Below are 23,108 nucleotides of genomic sequence, written 5' to 3'. Positions count from 1 at the left end.
ACTTGAAAGGGGCTCGGTGGTGGCATTGGCAGTTTTACAATGGTGGTAAGGGGGAAATGTCAATGTCATGATTGGTGGCAACAGAGGTGAGTCGCCAGAAGAACACTAGTGATGGCCAAGGAGGCAGACTGTGGTAATTTTGTGGAATGGACTAATGGATTGTGGTGAGCAAGTATGAGGCATTACTTTAAAACTCCTTCAATAAAGAAACCCTCTTTACCAGTTCACCTTATTTTATAAGTCAAAATAGATTTCACCAAAATCAGACAGACAAACCCAGCAACAGCATATATCCGATAACAACATACAAGCATTAGCCAAGCTTACATTTTTTAGATCACCAAGAATGACATTTAATATATCTGAAATTGCATTAACAATATTCAGTTGATTAAATCATAGTAAAGATACCATCCATACAGAAAGGAAACAAGAGAACAGTATTGCAAAGATATTAATCAAGGAACCAGAAAAGAGAACCACAATATCATGAAATTCTGAAATTCAACTCTGTAATACATATAACAAAATAAACAACTTCCAGCTCATCTAAAAAAGTACAAAGAAGGAGAAGGGCAACCTCCCTTCCCCTAAATTACATGCACCAATGTGGAAGTTCAACTAAGAAAAAACGGATTTTAATACAAAAGCCGCAAGAAGCAAGCCAGTAGCCAGTTTAGTGTAATTACACCATCTCCTTCCCAACAGGATTTGCAGTGTATTCTAACATTTTATTCTATCCTTAGCCAAAATACCAACTGTATATACATGATACTTATACTAGCATCAATATGTCTTCAAACATCATCCATATCAAAGAGACAGGGTTGGACAATGCATCAAATATCAGATGAAAAGTAGATGAGTGTAAACATGACAACTCTCGAAGTTTTTTCTCCAAAAAGGCCACTATACCACAAGCAATCTGTAAAAATGAAACCCACAATTTCCGCTTGGGTTAACCAAATTATAGAAACACCTACAAAAGGTTGAAGAATGTAAACACACAGATATGATCACAGATCCCTGAATGTACAAAACAAAGAGAGATAAAAAATTAAAAATGAACAACAAAAGGCATTCGCATGGTACCTAAAGTATCCTCGTCCACCTAGCCCTCAATTATGAGTTTTTACAAAAATATATCAAACAGGATTCCTAAGCCGGCACCCAACAAGAGGAAGCATAGAAAATCCGGCCCTTCCATCCCTGAAGCATCCAGTGGCTGTCTTCATCAAGAATAAAATCCTTGTGGTACCATTCCTTAATCTTAGCCCTGATTACACTCATGAGCTCTTGGTTCAATGGGAGCTTCTTGAACCCAGCTCTCGAAATTCGAACTTGACTTTGCTTGTATGTTTCAGGCCTCTCAACCCTCTCTAACCCTTCACATGCTATAACATTTATTGCAGCCCTCCCCAAGAACTCTCTCTCAATAATCAACCTTTCTGGATTGTCACGGGGTATGGTAACATCAAATACATCATACAATCCAGAGAAGTGGAAAAGTGCTTCTCGGAACCTCGTGAGAAAGAAGGGGGCATTGAAGGACCCATTAACAATAGAATTAACAAAAATATCAGGTTTCATCCTCCTGATTAAGTTTAAAACTGCATTCCTTGGACTAGTCCCTTCAACTGTTTCATCAAGTAGGTTCATCATCTGGAATGCACAATTCACAGCAAGCACCTCATTCCTCTCAATCTTAAGCTCCTCAATTCGAATAGTTTCCCAGTTCTGTGATGCTATAGCATTGTATTCAAAAGGAACATTAAATCGGTTGCAGTACCTTTCCAAGCGACGACCAGTTTCCTCAATGCACTCTGCTGGACGGAATCCAGGTTGTGGAAGATCAATCCCTGTAATGCGTAGCTTGGGAGCTCCTTCAGGACTTTTTGAGAGAAACTGGATCAGAAGTGGCCACTGGAAACCATATTGGATACCAAAATCTACAATATGAAGAGTAGTTGCTTTCTCTGCTGCATGCAAAATCATTTTATTAGAAAAGCCATATGAGAACCTCTTGAAAGGGCAGGCTGAAAGATAAACTTGGTAAGCTTTCAACTTTTCAAGAGCTGACACCCTCTTGTAAACCATTTGACTTCCTATACTAGTGCCAGCCAAGCGCGCCTCAAGACCATTAGCAAAGAAATGAGCCACTCTCTGAGACCCATCACCAAAAGGGGTTGAGTGTTGCCTAACCTGCTTCAACAACTCAATAGCAGTTCTACCATCACCTGTGGAGACAGCTTGTGCACATAGAATCAAAAGACTCCTCAAATCAACTGTCTCCTTCTTCTTCCCTTGCTTCTTGTTACGACTACCTTTCCCACCATTACCTCCTTGTGCCTGCCCATTTGTCTGCAACGAGGCCTTGCTTGCATCACTCTGCAAAGGTTCACAATTATCACCACACATTGAAGCAGGCGCATCAGTACAAAGCAAAACCTTATCAAGCATTTCTGATAACTCAGCCTCCTCAGACTCCTCTACATAAACAGCAGTCTGCTTATTGCTCCTACCTTCTTCTATTTCTATCTCTTCCCTCTCATGATTCTTCCTTCCTCTCGACCCATCCGACGAATCACTCTCTTTCTCACCCTTCACCACCAAAGATTCCACCTTTAGATCCTCTCCCTTCCACTCAGTCCAAGAAACCGTGTTTCTCTCCAAATCAATAACCAAATTATTACTCTTAGGAAGGAACTTACTAGCTTCATCTAACCCCCTCCTAAATTGCAATATCGATTCACTATCAGTAAAAATATTCTGAGCCATAACCTCCAACCCATCACCAAAATGATTGACACTATCATCTGACAAATTCCCAAAAAACTGTGATTGATCAGTGGGATTGAAATTAGACTGGACAGCATCATGCTCACCCAGAACAGGAAGCGGTGATAAAGAAGGCTGATAGTTATGCTCTCCAAGATCGCTTTGCCATAGAGAATCATTGACAGTGCTAGAACTACCAGTACTATTAGTGCCATAATCACCACTACTTGATGAAAACACAGGACTCTCAACGCTATTTTGATTTGGAAAAGGAGGGTTTTCTTGACCAAGAGCATCATAGAAAGATTTCTCAGTGTCTTTTAGACCCAAAGGGTCATGAAACATGCAGGGCTTGTTTTCAATGTTCTCTTCCATAAGAATCTGATTTATGTACTTGAGAATCGTTTCAGAGAAATCACTGTCGTCCGGGTACGAAGTGAAGTCTGCCTGCAACATAGGCGGAATAACAACATGTGGTGGATCATACGGTTGACCCTCTAGACCAACGGTGGTGGTGATCGAGGGCTTAAAACCAGTGGGACCCAGATCAAGATCAGATGAAAGATTTGGACTTTCGAGGAAGTTAAGGTCTGTAGTAGGAGGAGTAGATAGTTGATTGAATGTGTACTCGTTTATAAGATTTGAGAACTGATCCTCGGAATTTGGCGACATGGTAGAAAAACCGTCCACGAAATCAAAGCTTGAATCCATAATTTATATGGTCAAACAAAGCCAAGAAAGCGTAACTAGCTGATTTTATGTCTAAAACTGATTTGGGAAACTAAAATCTGACACTTTCTAAACATTAAAGACTACCTAATATAGTGAAATTCATATCAAAGACTAGGATCTAAAAAAAAACATATACAGGTGTACACAAAGAGCTACAAAGAAAAACCTTAGATATCCATGATTTAAGTGAACAAATGGAGCAGAGAAGAGTACTCAGAAGCGGAAGAGAAAGATGAGAAGGTGAAACACGGACGGAAGAAACTAGCGCACGTACGTAACACAGAATCAAAGGAACTCTCAGCTATTTCTGTAACAGAGGAAAATGGAACCTCTAGAATCAAAGGAACTCTCAGCTTTTATTGAGTTAACATATAGGGAAAGATAGTGATGAGGATTGAGAAGGAAGCTGTTACTTTATTAAGATGACGAACTTTCGCGGAACGCATAGTACAGGTGTTAAGTGTGAACACTAATATATATCGGAAATTCCTTATTTTCTCTCCAAGACAAGAGTGAGAAAGTACTTGAAGGTAATTTTAGTTGAGTCATGAGTTGACAAGTCAAAGGACTCAAAACGTTTGAAATTTTGTTTCATGTGTGTAGCTCACAAACCAACCCGAGTATCGATATGGACAATCATTCGGATTTATTCAATATTTTATATTGTGAGTAAATTTTAAAAATTTAATGGTTAAATTTTTTGTTCTTTATCTTCTTAGTTATTATGTCAAATTTTGTTTAAAAATTATAAAAATTATAATTTTATATAGTTATATATTTAGGTTAAATTAGAGTATAATTTATAAAAAAAAATTGTAAAATTTATATAATATAAAATAGAAAGATGTATAGAGAGTTGACAGGTTTTTCTCTGAGAAATCTTTTTCCCCAGGCATCTCTGCGTTTGACTCGCCGTTCTCTGTTAACATCTGTGCAGCGCGTTCGACGATAGTTCGTCACCGTAATAAAGTGACAGCAGCCTTCTCAATCCTCATCACTATCTTTCTCTTTATATTAACTTGGAGAAGTACCCAAATCTAGAGTTTCCATTTTCCTCTGTTACAGAAAAAGCTGAGAGCTACTTTTGATTCTGAGTTACGTACGCTACTTTCTTCCGTGTTTCACCTTCTCATCTTTCTCTTCCGCTTCTGAGTGCTCTTCTCTGCTCCATTTGTTCACTTTAATCATGGATATTTAGTTCTTCTACTTTTACTCTTTTTCTTTTTTGCTCTTTGTGTACACCTACATATGTGTTTTTTTAGATCCTAGTCTTGGATATGAATTTCGCTATATTAGGTAATCTTTAATGTTTAGTAAGTCTCAGATTTTAGTTTCCCAAATCAGTTTCAGACATAAAATCAGCTAGTTACGCTTTCTTGGCTTTGTTTGACCATATAAATTATGGATTCAAGCTTCGATTTCGTGAACGGTTTTTCTACCATGTCGCCAAATTCCGAGGATCAGTTCTCAAATCTTATAAACGAGCACACATTCAATCAACTATCTCCTCCTCCTACGACAGACCTTAACTTCCTCGAAAGTCCAAATCTTTCATCTGATCTTGATCTGGGTCCCACTGGTTTTGAGCCCTCGATCACCACCACCGTTGGTCTAGAGGGTCAACCATATGATCCACCACATGTTGCTATTCCGCCTATGTTGCAGGCAGGCTTCACTTCGTCCCCGGACGACAGTGATTTCTCTGAAACGGTTCTCAAGTACATAAATCAGATTCTTATGGAAGAGAACATTGAAAAAAAGCCCTGCATGTTTTATGACCCTTTGGGTCTAAAAGACACTGAGAAATCTTTCTATGATGCTCTTGGTCAAGAAAACCCTACTTTACCAAATCAAAATAGCGTTGAGAGTCCTGTGTTTTCATCAAGTAGTGGTGATAATGGCACTAATAATACTAGTAGTTCTAGCACTGTCAATGATTCTCTATGGCAAAGCGATCTTGGAGAGCATAACTATCAGCCTTCTTTATCACCGCCTCCTGTTCTGGGTGAGCATAATGCTGTCCAGTCTAATTTCAATCCCACTGATCAATCACAGTTTTTTGGGAATTTGCCAAATGGTAGTGTCAATCATTTTGGTGATGGGTTGGATATTATGGCTCAGAATTTTTTTACCAATAGTGAATCAATATTGCAATTTAGGAGGGGGTTAGAGGAAGCTAGTAAATTCCTTCCTAAGAGTAATAATTTGGTTATTGATTTGGAGAGCAACACGGTTTCTTCGTCTGAGTGGAAAGGAGAGGATCTAAAGGTGGAATCTTTGGTGGTGAAGGGTGAGAAAGAGAGTGATTCGCCGGATGGGTCAAGAGGGAGGAAGAATCGTGAGAGGGAAGAGATAGAATTAGAAGAAGGTAGGAGCAATAAGCAGACTGCGGTTTATGTAGAGGAGGATGAGTTATCAGATATGTTTGATAAGGTTTTGCTTTGTACCGATGCGCCGGCTTCAATGTGCGGTGAGAATTGTGAACCTTTGCAGAATGATGCAAGCAAGGCCTCGTTGCACACAATTGGGCAGGCACAAGGAGCTAATGGTGGGAAAGGTAGTCGTAATAAGAAGCAGAGCAAGAAGAAGGAGACAGTTGATTTGCGGAATCTTTTGATTCTTTGTGCACAAGCTGTCTCAGCTGGTGATGGTAGAACTGCTAATGAGTTATTGAAACAGGTTAGGCAACACTCAACCCCTTTTGGTGATGGATCTCAGAGAGTGGCTCATTTCTTTGCTAATGGTCTTGAGGCACGCTTGGCTGGCACTAGTATAGGAAGTCAAATGGTTTACAAGAGGGTGTCAGCTCTTGAAAAGCTGAAAGCATACCAAGTTTATCTTTCAGCCTGCCCTTTCAAGAGGATCTCATATGGCTTTTCTAATAAAATGATTTTGCATGCAGCAGAGAAAGCAACTACTCTTCATATTGTAGATTTTGGTATCCAATATGGTTTCCAGTGGCCACTTCTGATCCAGATTCTCTCAAAAAGACCTGAAGGAGCTCCCAAGCTACGCATTACAGGGATTGATCTTCCCCAACCTGGATTCCGTCCAGCAGAGTGCATTGAGGAGACTGGTCGTCGCTTGGAAAAGTACTGCAACCGGTTTAATGTTCCTTTTGAATACAATGCTATAGCGTCACAGAACTGGGAAACTATTCGAATTGAGGAGCTTAAGATTGAGAGGAATGAGGTGCTTGCTGTGAATTGTGCTTTACGGATGAAGAACCTACTTGATGAAACAGTTGAAGGGACCAGTCCAAGGGATGCAGTTTTAAACTTAATCAGGAGGATGAAACCTGATATTTTTATTAATTCTATTGTTAATGGGTCCTATAATGCCCCCTTCTTTCTCACAAGGTTCCGAGAAGCACTTTTCCACTTCTCTGGATTGTATGATGTATTTGATGTTACTATACCCCGTGACAATCCACAGAGGTTGAAGTTTGAGAGGGAGTTCTTTGGGAGGGAGGCTATGAATGTTATAGCATGTGAAGGGTTAGAGAGGGTTGAGAGGCCTGAAACATACAAGCAGAGTCAAGTCCGAATTTCTAGAGCTCGGTTCAAGCAGCTCCCATTGAACCAAGAGCTCATGAGTGTAATCAGGGCTAAGATTAAGGCATGGTACCACAAGGATTTTATTCTTGATGAAGACAGCCACTGGATGCTTCAGGGATGGAAGGGCCGGATTTTCTATGCTTCCTCTTGTTGGGTGCCGGCTTAGGAATCCTGTTTGATATATTTTTGTAAAAACTTATAATTGAGGGCTAGGTGGACGAGGATAACTTAGGTACCGTGTGAATGACTTTTGTTGTTCATTTTTAATGTTTTATCTCTCTTTGTTTTGTACATTCAGGGAACTGTGATGATATCTATGTTTGTTTATATTCTTCAACCTTTTGTAGGTGTTTCTATAATCTGGTTAACACAACAAGCGGAAATGAATCTAACTTTGTGGGTTTTATTTTTACAGATTGCTTGTGGTATAGTGGCCTTTTTGAGAAAAAGCTTCGAGAGTTGTCATGTTTACACTCATCTGCTTTTCATCTGAAATTTGATGCATTATCCAACCCAGTCTCTTTGATATGGATGATGTTTGAAGACATATTGATGCTAGTATAAGTATCATGTATATGCAGTTTGTGTTTGAGCTAAGGCTAGAATAAAAAGTTAGAATACACTGCTAATCCTGTTGGGAAGGAGATGGTGTAATTACACTAAACTGGCTATTGCTTGCTTCTTGCGACTTTTGTATTAAAATCTGTTTTTCTTAGTTGAACTTCCACATTGGTGCATGTAATTTAGGGGAGGGAGGTTGCCCTTCTCCTTCTTTGTACTTTTTAGATGAGCTGGAAGTTTTTTTTTTTTTTTTTTTTTTTTGTTATATGTATTGAAGAAAGTGGAATTTCAGAATTTCATGATATTGCGATTCTCTTTTCTGGTTCCTTGATCAATATCTTTGCAATACTGTTCACTTGTTTCCTTTTTGTATGGATGGTATCTTTACTTTGATTTAATCAACTGAATAATGTTAATGCAATTTCAGATATATTAAATGTCATTCTTGGTGATCTAAAAAATTTAAGCTTGGCTAATGCTTGTATGTTGTTATCTGATGTATGCTGTTGCTGGGTTTGTCTGTCTGATTTTGGTGAAATCTATTGACTTACAAAATAAGGTGCATTGGTAAAGAGGGTTTCTTTATTGAAGGAGTTTTAAAGTAAAGCCTCATACTTGCTCACCACAATCCATTAGTTCATTCCAAAAATTACCACACACTCTGCCTCCTTGCCTCCTTGGCCATCACTAGTGTTCTTCTGGCGACTCACCTCTGTTGCCACCAATCATTACATTAACATGTACCCCTTACCACCATTGTAAAACTGCCAATGCCACCACCGAGTCCCTTTCAAGTTTTTAGAAGCATACTAACAAACATGTTTTCCCTACAGTTCCCCATTTTGATTCTGCCTTTCAGTCATGGAATGCTTCAAATGTGAGTTGAAGTGTCTGTCCCCTTTGTGCTACAACATGTCACCCACTATATTTTTCATGGTTGTTAGACAGTGGCAATCAACATGATGATTAACAGTACGATGAATATTGTAAAAAAAATTGGCAGCCCTGAAAGTTAAATTATGATTTGTGAAAGTCGAAATTTTGGTAATTGGTTTGCACATCAATTGTATGGAGTTAGGAATCCCAACTCAATATGATTATGCATTAAAATACAGCCAACTTTACTGTTGGAAAAATAGAAAATAGTATGGAGTAAATAAGAAATTGACTCCTAATGTGTCCACTTGAACATGATATTTAAGTGGTGAGAATCTTTAATAGAGCAGCCCATAAGGCAGCTAGATTGTCTCTTGTGTCCCTAGAATGTTTTTGTTTCAATAATCACAGTCAGCCTGCGCCTTAGTGTCTGTTTGTAAAGCTGACTGCTGTCTAGTTTAATTCAATAAAGATTGAAGATTATCAAAAAAAAAAAAAAAAAAAAAAAGTCCCACATTGGAAATTAATTTTGAAACAGTGTGCCTGTTCAATAATGTATAGATGCATAGTCTCTCGTTCATGAAAAACAATTCTTTAGAGAAACTCTTCTAGAGGAAATTTTTTTTGTGCATTCATTTGAGTCAAAGAGAGAGAATGAGACATAATGTAGTTCGTAGAGCACGGACCTTGTGTGAAGGGCGAAATCTGCTTTAAGGAGATTGTGTCAAACACAATACTTGATCTGAATCATTTATTTTTCACGTATTTGGTCTGTGAGTTTTTAATTATTTGCAAATTTCTTTTTATACAATATTTATTTATTGCTTTTGTCTATTACATGTTTTTGTGTTATTGCTTATTCTTAGATCTGTATATTGTTCATTTTGCTTTTATCACAAAAGTAAATTATTGAAATATATCTAACATTTACTACCTTTTTTAGGACTATAATTTCTAAAACTATGACAATCTTCTATCAGCAATTGTAGCTATAGCTCTAATCCCCCTTCATCTCGTTTTTTTTTTTTTTTTTTTACTTTCTTTTTGTAGGAAGCCATGGCTTATGGTTAATAAGAAGTGTGTTCTATATATCTGTTTCATGATGTCTTCCTCTGGAGAATAAAGAAATCTCTCATCAGAGTGGTTGGTCTGGTTGGGTTTAAATTCAAGCAGTATCTTGAAAATGTATTTGATGTTCCATACTGGTGCTTTGAATCATCTTGATTGTGGTTGTCGGATTGCTTCATTAGACTAAGTGCTGATTGGTGGATGATTAAAGGGGTCAAAGGGATGGTTGGGAGAGTTTGGTGGTATCTCATCATAAAGTTCATATTATTCGGACTCAATGGGGTTGGGAACTATAGTCAAAAACTGATTTTCTCCCACTGCAAAACCTATAGATTTTTCCTTATCAACTAGAATTCTAGTGGAGAAAGTGGCGTCTTTGAATAGTAAATTATATCAACTGGATAAATATTTTTACTTAAATTCATACTTTGTCTAAACAAAGGAAGGAAAACACAACATGTTAAGCTATAATCAAATCCTCATGCCTACTTTCTTTGTCATTTTAAGAGGTTTGTTCGAAGTTTATAAGAGGTTGGTTCAAAATCGTTGATATATAATATATGCACTAGAAAAGATTTATTTTTTTATTTATTTTTAGGGAAATGTATCAGAAAAGATAAACATAGCTTTGATATTATTATTATTTTTTGCTAAAAGCTTTGATATGATGTTAAAAATTATGAGATATAGTTATAGTATAATGATAAAGTATACACAAAAATATGAAAAAATATTGACGTTGTTCAGCCTTAAAGACCTACACTTACAGCAAAAAGCTACATATTTACTCTTAAGCTTTGTATGGTACTATGAAACCATACACTGCAAATCTTGTTGGATGCACATGATGATTGAGGCTTGAATGATGAAGACGATGAATATCATACTTGTGGCAACTGATGATTATAGGCATGCTCTGAAAAACTATGTCTGAAGATGATAGAGACTAGTGGCTAGCAAGATATATAATAAAGGCTACATATTAGAGGCATGGCATAAGTGACATGGCTTGAAGGGGATAAAGATCTATGAAACATGGGTGCGTGTCCGGAATCAAGTATGGGTACGGGTGCGGGTGCAAGAATTGGTAATTTTTGAAAAAGTAGGATGCGGGTGCGGTGATTAAAAAAATTTCTATATAATTTTACTATTAAAATATTCTTAAAAATATATTTTAGGATGTTTCAAGTCAAAGCATCTCTCAAAATCACATAACTGTGAAGTCACTGGACCACAAAGAACACTGTCTAAGCACACGAAAAGAACCTAAAAAACCTAACCAAAAAGAAAAAAGAAAAAGGGAGACGATCTTTCCTCAAAAGCCAATAGCAATGTCACTCACTCTCTCTCTCTCTCTCTCTCTCTCTCTCTCTCTCTCTCTCTCTCTCTCTCTCTCTCTCTCTCTCTCTCTCTCTCTCTCTCTCTCTTGCACGTTAAAAGCAAAATAGGTTTCACGTTGTGACAGCCAAAGCCCATGAACAATCAACAAAGCCAACCTATTAGTAGTAAATTATCTCAACAGTACAACAGTTAATAATACATAAATAGTACAATTGAGAAGTTATAAAAAATTACAGTACTCTTTCAACACAATCACACTATTGTTTCCCTTTGCCTTCACGTGATTTTGATTTTTGCAGAGTCTGACAGTGGCAATGCTTCATTTTCAACCCTTTAAACTTTTCTTCATCTCCTTCTTACTTATCTTCACCTTAGTAATTTCTTTTTCTTATTCACAACCAAACGATTTCGGCCTTTTTCGACCATTTCGACTGTTGGCTGATATGATCTGATTCGGCCGATACGACCAAATTCTGGCCTGGTTTGGTGCAAATTGGCATGAATTGGAGCCGAGTTGGCTCGAATCCCCAAAAAAAAAAAAAAAAAAAAACTCAGACACGCTATCGACGCGCGGGCAACGGTGTTGGTAGCCGAACCCAGTGTTGGGCCACGTTGGACTTCGGTGCGGCACCTTCCTAGCGACATCGGTGCTTCCTAGATAAAGATATGTGACTAGAAAGAAAGTTATTTAGGAGGCTTTCAATGATACTAGTCAAGATGATCGTTGACACTTAATCAGAAGGAGAGTTGAAAACTAGGTGCAAAAAGAAAGAAACACATGCTCATTATCAAAAAAATGTCTAATTTAGATGTTGCCCATGATATTGAACAAAGGTAATGTTTTTTACATACACCCTATTACACACTTTTTTTTTTTTTTTTGGGAAATTGAAATAATAAGTTGAAGATACAATTTAAGCACACATTTGCTGTAGTAGGGACTAGGGATTCCTTAGTCTTTTATATCATCCTAGGTGAGCCTTTAGCCTTGGTTAATGCTTCAGTACGTCTCATTACATATTCATAAATTTGCCCTTAAATGGTAGCAATATTTTTGGGAAAAGTATGAGGTCCTGATTTGTTATTAGTTTACATATGTGAATGGTTGGGATAAGCCCTAGGCCTTCCTGGGTGAAATGACCATTTACATAGGTTATAAAAGTGTTAGTCACATTTATGCTATACCTTAAATGGACTAATTTAGTCACAATTAATGCTCATTGTAATTGTTGATACAACCTTGGTTAACCTAATATGCCCGATGATAGGCCAAAAATGTAATGACCCATTGTGATGAATTAATTGATTAATTAGCCAAGTTTATTAATTAATCAAATTAACATGCAAAGTGCATGGTAGCACAAACAAATCACTAATAACTAAAGTATGCAGCGGAAAATAAATTGACATGGTGATTTGTTTACGAATGGGGAAAACCTACACGGCAAAAATCTCACCGGGTGATTTTAAGGTCACCACTCTCGAAAATCCACTATTATCACAACAAGCAGTTACAAGTAAAAGAATCCTAGTACCTTATACCAACCTATGGTTGAACCCTTATCTCAATACCTAATTGGACTTGTTCTGTAATGACAATCTCTCCTTTTAATGCACGGCTTCTAATACGTGACTAACCAATTGCACGGATTCCAGTACACGACTTTAATCACCAACTAGAGAAGGTTGTTGGCTGCAAAATTCTTCAGTTCATCACATGATGAAGATTGAGAAACTCCTTGGTTACAAAACCTTACGGTGCACAAACATAGCAGCTTCTTCACAAGAAAGATGAACTAGGGCGAATTCTGTCTCCGGTCACAATTTGCATGAACACTTTGCCCAACACTTGTGCAACTTGTGCCACATTTGACGGCCTTTAAAATAATCCTTATATATGTCTAGGGTTATGAGAAAAGAAAGCCCAAACATATATTCACGGATTGGATGAAAAACAGTCTTGAAAAATTGAACTTCATAAATCTCGACAGATACCCTATCTGTTGAGCTGCTTTGAGCCATGGGTTGGAATAGCTCTTCAAGGCTCAATAGATGCTAGTTGTTGAGCTTTAATGAACAACACTTTTTACACTTGACTCTTGGACAAACTTGCATAACTTTAATACTTAAACTTGAAATCTTGTTTCTTGAAGTATTAAACACATCCTAGATCCACCCAAATACAAGTAAAGTGCTTTGCAAAGGATTAGCCAATTGACATATGTTCCTAACATGTGAAACACATATGTCCTAACACTTGATATAACACAAACCTACAAAACACATGCTTAATCAATATCCAATCAATTTGAGACATCATAGGATGGTTTGAGTTGAAGTGAAGGATGGAGGATAGGGTGTCAATTGGGCTGGCCCTACCACTAGGCCAATTAGGTGGTCGCCTAAGGCCCCCAAGTGGAATGAGGCCACCCAAATTTTAACCAATAATAATATTTTTATACCTATAAGAGTATTGATTAGGTCAAAATATTAGCCAATAGATTGAAAAAAAAAAAAAATCAATGAATACAACAAAATGTTACATAATTTTACAATATTTCTAAATTAACATGCCAAATCACACATGGGCTTACCACAATCTTTAATTTATTTATTTTTCTATGCTAATTTAGAAATGTTGTGAAATTGTTGTGTCCCTAGCATTAATCAAAAGAAATCGTTTATAATATATGTTCACAACATTTTCACAAAAAATCTTAAGTGACAGTTAGGGGTGCTCAAAAACTTATTTGCATTGTTGAAATTGCCCAAAACCATAGAGACCACACTGAAGAAAAATCTACCGACAAAGTTAAATATGGCAAGTGGAGGCCAGTGCTTTCTTCGACACTAGTACGATTTGTTGGTCAGAGGCAAAAAAGACAAAAGCGAACCGCCCCTTATATATATAAGACTCTTCATGTTGCACTACACCTTTGGAACTCCTCTATGCTCTACCTCTTTAGACTTTAGAGACTCTTCATGTTCTCTACACCTCTTTTTCCTAATCCAAATGCCTCTTCATTGAAGCCCACACCAACCAAACCCCAACCCTCATCATTGTCACACCAACCAAACTTGAACCTTGGTGCTAAATCTTTCTGCCACTGTCCAAACAGGTGCCAAATCTCTCTCCCTCTCATTGCAATCGAAGTAGATTTGATGTGGGTTTTGGTGTATAGATTGAGGTTTGGGTGTTTAAATCTTGGGTTTTTTTGGTTTTTTTGTTTTGTTTTTGTTTAGATCTTAGGTTTTGGTATTTAGATCTTAGATTTTTGGTTTGAGATCTATGGGTTTAGAACTCAGATTTTTAGATTTCTATCTCTTGTGGTTGAATCTGGTGCAAACCAACTTCCGAACTGATGACCACCGCATTGGCAGAGGTTGGAAAATTGACCTCTAGTGGTGATGAGTAATGGCAACAAAGGGGTAATCGACCCCTAAGGTCTGGTGGAAAATTTACCCAAGAACTGTGCCGATTGCACTGTGCATAGCACTAGTGACAATCTGTTATTGATAGGTAAAAACGTGATGTCAAATCTGTAAGGGACCATCGTTCACTCATTTTCCCTAAGGTCTGGTGGAAAATTTACCCAAGAATTGCGCCGATTGCACTGTGCACAGTACTAGTGACAATCTGTTATTGATAGGTAAAAACATGATGTCAAATCTGTAAGGGACCATCTTTCACTCTTTTACCCTAAGGTCAGGTGGCCAATTTGCCCAAGAACTAAGCCGATTGCACTGTGTATAGCACCAGTGACAATTTGTTATTGATAGGTAAAAACGTTATGTCAAATCTGTAGGGGACCATTGTTCACTCATTTAAAAAAAAAAAAGAAGTATTTGTAGCCTTATACACACATGCACGCGTGCACACACACACACACCCTAGTTGTTAATAAAAAAGAAAAAAAGAAGTATTGTGAAAAATTAAACAAGTCTCAAAAGGCTTCTCTAGATAATTTTTTATTAGTAATGAACATAATATAATAAAAAAGGGTGAAAATGTAAAAAAAATAATAAAATAATTTTCAAAAAAATTTAGATGAACAACTCTCACCTATGAGCAAGAAATTCATTAAAAAAAAATCAAATTTCTTTGCATCTAAACAAATTAGAATAAATTTAAAGTAAAAAAAATTATTTAATTAAATTTAAATATATAAAAGGTCTTAATTTAAACATCGCCTTAGGCTCCAAAATTCCTTGAACTGCCTCTAGGTATCGAGGATGAGGCAAGTGGGGGATGTGGGGATCTTGAGTGTCTCGGGGAGGATAGTTGAGTGGATCTAGGGTGTTGTGGAGGCAAATGAGAAGAAGAAATTCGTTCTCTATTGAGGAGAGAAGTTTTTTTTTTTTTTTTTGGGTAAAGGGAAAGATGAGAAGAATTCTTTTTTCTTTGAGGTCTTGAATTGCAATTCTACATTCAAAAGTGAAATAGTCAAACTTTTTATTTTGGTTGATAATTTAATAGTTGGGGATAAGGGAATTTGAATCCTAGTTGTCTCCATTGGAAACACTAGGGGCTAGAAGGTGCCAACCAATTGAGCACAAAACTCTTGGCCAAAAGCATAGTAAACTTGTAGCAATTGTTACATTCTACTTGCAACATTTCATATCTCCTTTCATTACTTCTTAGAGTGTTTCTTCTACCGTGATCATGACCTCTTTGAATTCTTGGACCTTGATCTCCAGCAAATCACTTGTCACTTATAGAAAGTTTTGCTGTAACATTTTCTCTATTGCTCCACTTGTACTTCTAATTAGCCTTTCTTCACGGGCTTGAAATGACACGAGTTCATCAATGGTCATTGGTCTTGAAGTTCTTAGACAATTCAATGGCCATGACAACATGTTCAAATTTGTCTCTAAAGGGTTAAGGATCTTTTCAATGATATGAAGATCTTCATCATATCTCCATTTAATTTGTAATCACCGAAACTCATTGTGAAATAGTCCGAAATTGACTTGGACTCCTTCATGTGAAGTGCTTTGGACTCTTAGCTTATTGTTTGTAGGCGAATCTTCTTGACTTTATCAATGTCTTTGTGAGAGGTTTCAAGAATTTCCAATGCTTGTTTTGAGGTGGTTGCATTTGTCAATATTTTGAACATAACATCGTCCAGTGATTGATAACGTACGAGTGTAAGGGCTTGCTAAACCTTCTTACTAGCCTTCACCAATACATCCTTTTGAGTTGGATTTTTAAAGTGGCTTCATCTTCTGGCTCCACTTATACTATCTCCCTTCTCCCCAACCCCAAGCATCTTGTGATCCAAACAAAGCTTTCATTCGAATTGTCGTAATTTAGGTGAGAAAATTGTAATGAAAGCATTCCATTTATTGCCATATCTTCCACAATTCTATGGCTCTAATACCTTTGTTGGAATTTGAAGGCACAAATGCTTAGTAGGAAAATAAGAAAAAACTCAATATCATTAGAACGCTCAAATATTTTGGAAGCAGTTAAGGACTAGCATTTTTTTTTTTTGGCTTACTATATTTGAGTAGATTAGTGTTATGGAATGACATGCTGATGATGGAAAAAGTCCATAAGATAAGGGGAACTAGTAGAACTTGTTTGTGGCTCACAGAGAGATAGATGTTGGGTTCTAAATAATATTATCAACAAAACTATTAATTCAAAATAGCAATCACATACAAGAACATGAATATTAATGTGGAAAACCCTTTCTCTTTGAAGGGAAAAATCACATGACAAATTTCGAATAATTTCACTATTATCAAATCAATTACAATATCTCGTGTATGTCTTATGGCTAAAGAAAAATTTTTCTTATTTTTTTTTAACTCTCACATACACTAATTATCTCTCTCAAAGGCAGAAACACTTTGCTCTCTTGTCTCTATTTAAACCACAAGACAAATTTCGAATAATTTCATCATTATCAAATTAATTATAATATCTTTTGTGTTTGTTTCACGGCTAAAGAAAAATCTCTCTTGTTTTTCTTGGCCCTCACACACACTAATTATTTCTCTTAAAGGCGGTAACACTTTACTCTCTACTCTCTACTCTCTATTTTATTCTTCACGCACAGCTCTCTCTTGGCCATCTTCTTTTTCGCTAAGCGGTTGCCTGCTCTCTTCTCTTCTCTTGTGTGGCAAACCTTGTTGCTGCTCTTACCCCAATCTTATGCGGCACACTAGTTGTTGCTTTTATAAACAAGTTTGCCGCCCCACATGAATCCTAGGAATCCTAACACTAGTTTAAGTAGAATTCTTGTCATGCATGTGGTTACTTGCTGGCCAACTTTGGACAAAACCATTAAGAAACTCTAGTCTAATGTGGGCTGGATCAATATGCATTGATGCACCCAATAACATATGTAGGGAATTTAACCAAAATCCTAACCTGTGAGAAACAAAACAAATAGAGAAAACACACGTCAAAGAAAAACAATCACACGCACAAGACAATATTTACATGGTTCGGCAATTTGCCTACGTCCACAGAGTTGCAGGGATTTCACTATTATTAGGGAAAATACAATAGTGCACAAGAACACTCTCAAGAAACCCAAATCCCAATTACACCGTAGCACTCTCTCACAGAAAAAATAAGAATAGAAGCTGGCTGCCTCTCTTTTCTCTATTTTCTCTCATGCGGCTGCTCATTAGGTTAATTGGAATTTCTCTCTAATCTCACAGCACACGGCTACAGTTGAAATATAATATATATATATATATATATATATATTAAGGTCGGCTGAATAAGGTTTCCTATTACAAATAGGATTCGGTCAAAGCAAAGTGAATTTAGACTTGACTTGGGCTTGTGGCAATTCAAGCCACACACGGACCCAATTCAACAACATATACTCACATGTCAGAGGGAGATTGTAGAGAATACAAGTGTGAGTGAAATCTCATATTAAATAATAAAAACAAGAGGGAGTGGTTAATATAACATAGTCGGTTCCAACTTAAAGGCTTAGATCTTTTAGGTTAAATAATGTATTTAGTTGTTATATTAACTACTCAATTGGAGGCTCTTACAGTTTTATCTTCCTAGGACAAAATTTAGGTACAATATTTAAGTACTATTCTTTAGGTTCACCTCTTAAAATTCAGCCATGTGGTTGTAATTAATTAACAATACACTTCCATTCCATAAGAGAAAGTCATATGGCTGAATTTTAAGAGAAAAGCATAAAAAACAGTACCTAAATATTATACCTAAATTTTACCCCATCTTCCCAAAATATTAGGCAAGTATTTATGGGCTAGAATAACTACATCTAGAATGTTCATAATTAATTGATACATGCATCACTCCAAGCATTCATACAAATTTCATTTATGAATGATACTAAATACATTTATAAAAGATGTGTTTGAAAATTATGTCAGTTTTGTGTGTTTGTCTTTATAATTGTATCAAAGAAAGTGCAACTTTAGAAATTCATCATCCGTGCCGTTCTTGGTCTCGGGGCTTATCTGATCATCTCATTGTATTAATTTTAGCACGTTTCCTCTTTCACTTGATGGTATTTATAATTAATTAAATTTCTATTACTGATGCAGTGATGTGATGCCATTGAATTCTGTACTTTGAACTTTTGAGCCAGGGTGAAGAAAAATGCAATTGGATGAAAAACTGAAATGGTGTTGCTCTAGGAATGTAAGACAGGACTCAAAAGTGTTATAATCTTATAGTATATGTCCTATGTATCTGACCTGATTGAAATTTGACACAGCTGACTCAAGGATCGGTCATCTCTCTGGATTATACTAAACCAGCCACCCACAGTGTTTCATTCAATAAATTTGGCTAAGATATTTTCTGGTATATACCACAAACAATTTTTTTTTTTTTTTTTGGTAAGCTACCACAAACAAACTTACAATTTTGTTACAATTCTCTTATGTGATAGATAAGTGACTGACCTTTTGTCACTTTCAACTATACTCATCATATTTTCTCCATTAATCACAGTTAGTCACAATGAGAATTGTGGCAATTTTTTGTTTTGTATTTATTTATTTTTTTGGTACTAGATTTTTTGTTTGGCTAATTTGTCTGTGTCCAAAAAAATTCTTTTTATTTTATTTTATTTTTTATATATTCAGTTTTGGGTCTTCCTGTCTAGTGCGCTTGGAGGCTCTAGAGGATCCCGAGAAAATTTTGTTGTATAAGCTGTTTGATAGGCAAAAGCAAAATTAAAGTTGAAGTATCTAGTTTCAAAATGAGTCACAAAGCCAGGTCCAAGAAACACTGCTAGTTCAGTTGTTTCATGAAAGGGGAGGTCAAGTATGGACAGCTGGTTTCTCGGTAATATGCTCGATCATGGTCAGAGATTGGCCAAAATTCCTTGGACCGTGTGATGTTCATATTGTAAGTGACAACTGCCAACAACAACCTTTTTGATCACCAGCCGGCCGGGGTGACTAACATATTGGTGTAGAAAAAACTAGTGTGGACAAATTGATAATGAAGATCCTGACTTGTGTGTTTGGTATTTCAATTGTTTCTTTTATGGGATATGATTCTCCATGAAGTTTTTATTCAATGTGATATGTGCTAGTGCTACTAACGAATTTGAAAAAATTGATATTATTTGAAATCGTGTTGCTGCCTGTCCAAAAATGACAAAAAAGTTAAAAATTAAAAAAAAAAAATAGAGAAAGCAATTTGGGATATCATGTGGTTTGGTAGAATTTATCATTGGATTTGATCTGGATACTATTTTATTTGACCCTATCATGGTCTAGGGTGAAAAGCTAACATAAAAATAATAGAAGAGATTATAGTGCTCAATGTGATATGAATTACTAAGGGATGTGATATATATATTGGTCAAAAGGAAAATGCATTTAAAATTAACTAGCCATGGAAGGCATAGTACTGGCAGAAGAAGTATAGACCATTAGCATCTGAATTAACAAAAGATACAATATCAGGGGAAGGGGTAGCTAACAAAACTACAAATTCCTCTTGTTGCGAGCATCCCCTCTTGGCTAGCCCATCAGTACAACTATTTCCTTCCCGAAAGGTGTGATTCACCCTGACTTGTTGGAATCTATTGAGAAGCTACCTGCAGTGATTCAAAATGGAGAATTAATCCCTGTTAGTCACGGAGCTAGAAAGAACGAGATCAACCACAACTTTTGCGTCAAGCTCAACTTCCAGACGAGCTAGTCCCAACTGCAAAGCAAGTAGAAGCCCATCTCGCAAGGCCCAAAATTCTACCATGATACTTGTGGTGAAGCCTATGCTGCAAATAAATCCTCTGATCCAGGTTCCTCTGTGATCCTGAATTAACCTTGCACCCCTTGCTTTTCCTGGGTTTCCAAATGATGCTCTATCCATATTGAGTTTAAACTATCCCTTAGAAGGTTTATTCCATCTGACTTGAATATTGACCATTTGATTGGTTCTAAAGGATTTACCAACATAGTAAACGTATTCAATGGTTTGTTTCAAACACGAATCATGAAGATTTGTGTTTAGAGTATTATTTTCGAACACCACTCTGTTCCTGTGCTTCCATAGAGACCAGATTGCGAAAGTGAACAATGTTCTCCACGGATAGCCATTTGCCTTAATTAGAGGGTTATACATGCAGTTGGCTTCCAGCCAACTGAGGATATCTAAACCAGAGGATATCAGTGAAACAGGGACTCCAAGCTTCCTCCAAAAAGTCGCAGTGAAAGGGCAATCTCTCAACATATGGATTATTGATTCATCTTCATTTTTACCGAAAGGTTACAATACCTCACAATCCAAGCCTCTTGACACAATCACTTCCCTAACTGGCACATTGTTATGGTGACATAGCCAAAGAAAGTGACATATCCTTGGTAGTGTGTCTATCTTCCAAATCCATTTCCCCTTAAACACAGGATTTTCCTCTTCCTCAGGTCTCACTAAATTATAAGCCATTGTAGCAGTGAACTCTATTAAGTATACACTTGTTATTAGAAAAATCATATAAAAAATGCAAGTAGTGTAAAATTTCCTATATCTATATGTATATGTAAAGTTGTGATTTACAACTATGTTTTATGTTGGCTTTATTCCATGACAAAAAGTGTTATATTTGCTTTAATTTTGTTCCTTATATTTTGTGCGATTTTGTTGTACTAGGTTTAGTATTAAGTTGATGAATTAAGCATGAAATGAAGAATCAGTGCAGTTTTGCGACTAGCTTGTAAGAAGTTTGAGAGAAAGGTTTCTGCGAAAAAGGGCACGTGAGAAGCACATGCTGGAAGCTGAAAAGTGAAGTGCTAGACTTCATTTTGCGAGTGCTTCGCGAGACAGGCCATCTCGCGAGGTACCCGCGAAACTCTTTGCTTGGAGGATTTTAAGTGTAACTTTCTTACCTTTCACCCATACTATATATACTCTCATTACTCACAAAAGTAAATGAGACTATTCAAAGAAAAAAACCTTAGATAGGTTTCTATAACACAACACATCCATCTTTTATAGAGAGAGAGAGAGCTACTTATCCTTCGTGAGAAATCATTGTAGCCTCTTCTCCCCTCTCCCATTGTCATACCTTGAGAGGAAATTTGTACCAAAACACAACTCACACTTGTTCAGAGTGTAGAGAGTATTTTGAAGATTGGGAAGTTTTGGGGATTTACCAAAAGAAGACGGTGAAGCTTGACAGATACAATCGGGCATATTGCGGGATCTGGAAAGCTAGTGAAGATAAGACTCCAAGAAGTCTGTTGGTAGCTGGAGTTTAGAGGACTTAAGTATTTTGGGTAGACTAGTCTTGGAAGGTCTTTTGTTATTCATGTACTCCAATTTATTCACTAGTGGAATGATTTTGACTTGGAGGGTCGCGGAGAGATTTTTAGTCGAGTTTTTTTCGGTTTTCTCTTCGATAACACGTCTTGGTGTTATCTTGTGTTTGCATTTCTCTTCCCTTATTCTTGTGCTTTACTTTTATTGTTTATTGTTCATGTGTATGCACTAGAGTAGATCCGGTGATTGCACTTAATTTACTCTTGTTTCGCACTTAGTCTAAGTTAGAGTAAAAACAATCTAGCTGTAATTTTTAATTGAGGATCTGAACAAGCTCTTGTGTTTTAGCATAAATTCGAGTCCTTTCAATATATATTTATTAGTATTGCTAGGGACATACTTATTAGTATAGTATGATACATACCTTATTGAGTGAAAAAGTATTGTAGCATAGATACTTATTGATCATGCAAATGCGTATTATATGAAACATATCATATTTATAAAATTGTGTCTCATACGATATATAAACATGCGAGTTCAAATTGGGTTTTGTTTTTGTTTTTGGTTGGTTTTCTTGCTTGTTAAAATTTGTGCTTTGATTTGAGTCCAACAAGTTTTAGACTTATTTTAACAAAAAAGTATTGGGCTATTTGATTGAGCCTAATAAAATAATATATCAATGAGATTTTCTTTTTCCCTTCTCACTTTCTGTAACAAACTTTGGATTACACATTTGACACTTTACAGTCATATTTGCAAATTTATTTTCTATACAATGAATAAAGTATTAAATGATAATATAATAATTTTTTATTTTTGTTATCATTCTTATAACTCTAAGAAGTTAGAATGCCAAGAAGAAATTAAAAAAAAAAAGTTATTAAATTAAATGAACAAGAAGAAATAGTAAAAGTTAATAATGACAAAGCAAATGTCAATGAAGAAATAAATTTTGCAAGATGATGAATGTGATAATAGCATTGACTTAGATGGAGTACATTAGGTAAGATGATAAGTATAATGAGAAAGAAATTATAATTTGGCTCATATATCTTGTTTTGTCACTTTTGAGTTTAATCAATTTGGATGTGGATGTTACAAACATGTTAATTTGATTTATTTTGTTAGCTTTGTAAAATATTAAAACACAAGTGATATTAAGTTAGAAATTTTTTTAGGTGAATATTAAATTAGTAATTAGTTGAATATATTCTAAATTTATAATGAATAAACCTTTTATATATGTATATTTATAATTTTTCTATAAAATATATCAAGTGTTGGTATATCTTACGATATACAATATAATACAGAAAAAAATAATAAAAAGTCTATTTGCAATACAATTCATATTTTGAAAACTATGGCTAGGGATATAATAATTTTTACAATCTTTTTTATATTTGTTAAAATGGTACATTGTGAGTATAATATTATTTTTACATGAGTTCACTGTAGTGCATGAAACT

At 36.1% G+C, this 23,108-nt stretch overlaps 2 protein-coding genes across 2 annotated transcripts in view; one reads left to right on the top strand and one right to left on the bottom strand.

The window, feature by feature from the left end:
* LOC126729711 (scarecrow-like protein 34) overlaps positions 1-7,925 on the top strand; it is a 34,873-nt gene extending 26,948 nt beyond the window's left edge. The window contains exons 2-3 of the mRNA XM_050434923.1: positions 4,807-7,299; positions 7,483-7,925. Of these exons, the coding sequence (XP_050290880.1) occupies positions 4,912-7,233 (2,322 nt within the window). The 5' untranslated portion in view covers positions 4,807-4,911 and the 3' untranslated portion in view covers positions 7,234-7,299; positions 7,483-7,925. The remainder of the gene's footprint in view (positions 1-4,806; positions 7,300-7,482) is intronic.
* On the bottom strand, positions 476-3,924 carry LOC126729695 (scarecrow-like protein 33). The gene is made up of 2 exons (XM_050434922.1): positions 1,093-3,924; positions 476-925 (listed from the first exon to the last, which is right to left on the bottom strand). The coding sequence occupies exon 1, from the start codon at positions 3,487-3,489 to the stop codon at positions 1,159-1,161; it is 2,331 nt and encodes a 776-aa protein (XP_050290879.1). The 5' UTR covers positions 3,490-3,924; the 3' UTR covers positions 476-925; positions 1,093-1,158.
* Positions 7,926-23,108: the final 15,183 nt, after the last annotated feature.

Source organism: Quercus robur, chromosome 1, assembly GCF_932294415.1.
Source record: "Quercus robur chromosome 1, dhQueRobu3.1, whole genome shotgun sequence".
Classification (NCBI taxonomy): Eukaryota; Viridiplantae; Streptophyta; class Magnoliopsida; order Fagales; family Fagaceae; genus Quercus; species Quercus robur.
The sequence above is the reverse complement of the archived record's forward strand: the minus strand, read 5'-3'. Positions and strand labels throughout refer to the sequence as shown.

Excerpts from the sequence above, each read along its gene's own strand:
- LOC126729695 (XM_050434922.1), bottom strand. The coding sequence starts at position 3,489 with ATGGATTCAAGCTTTGATTTCGTGGACGGTTTTTCTACCATGTCGCCA.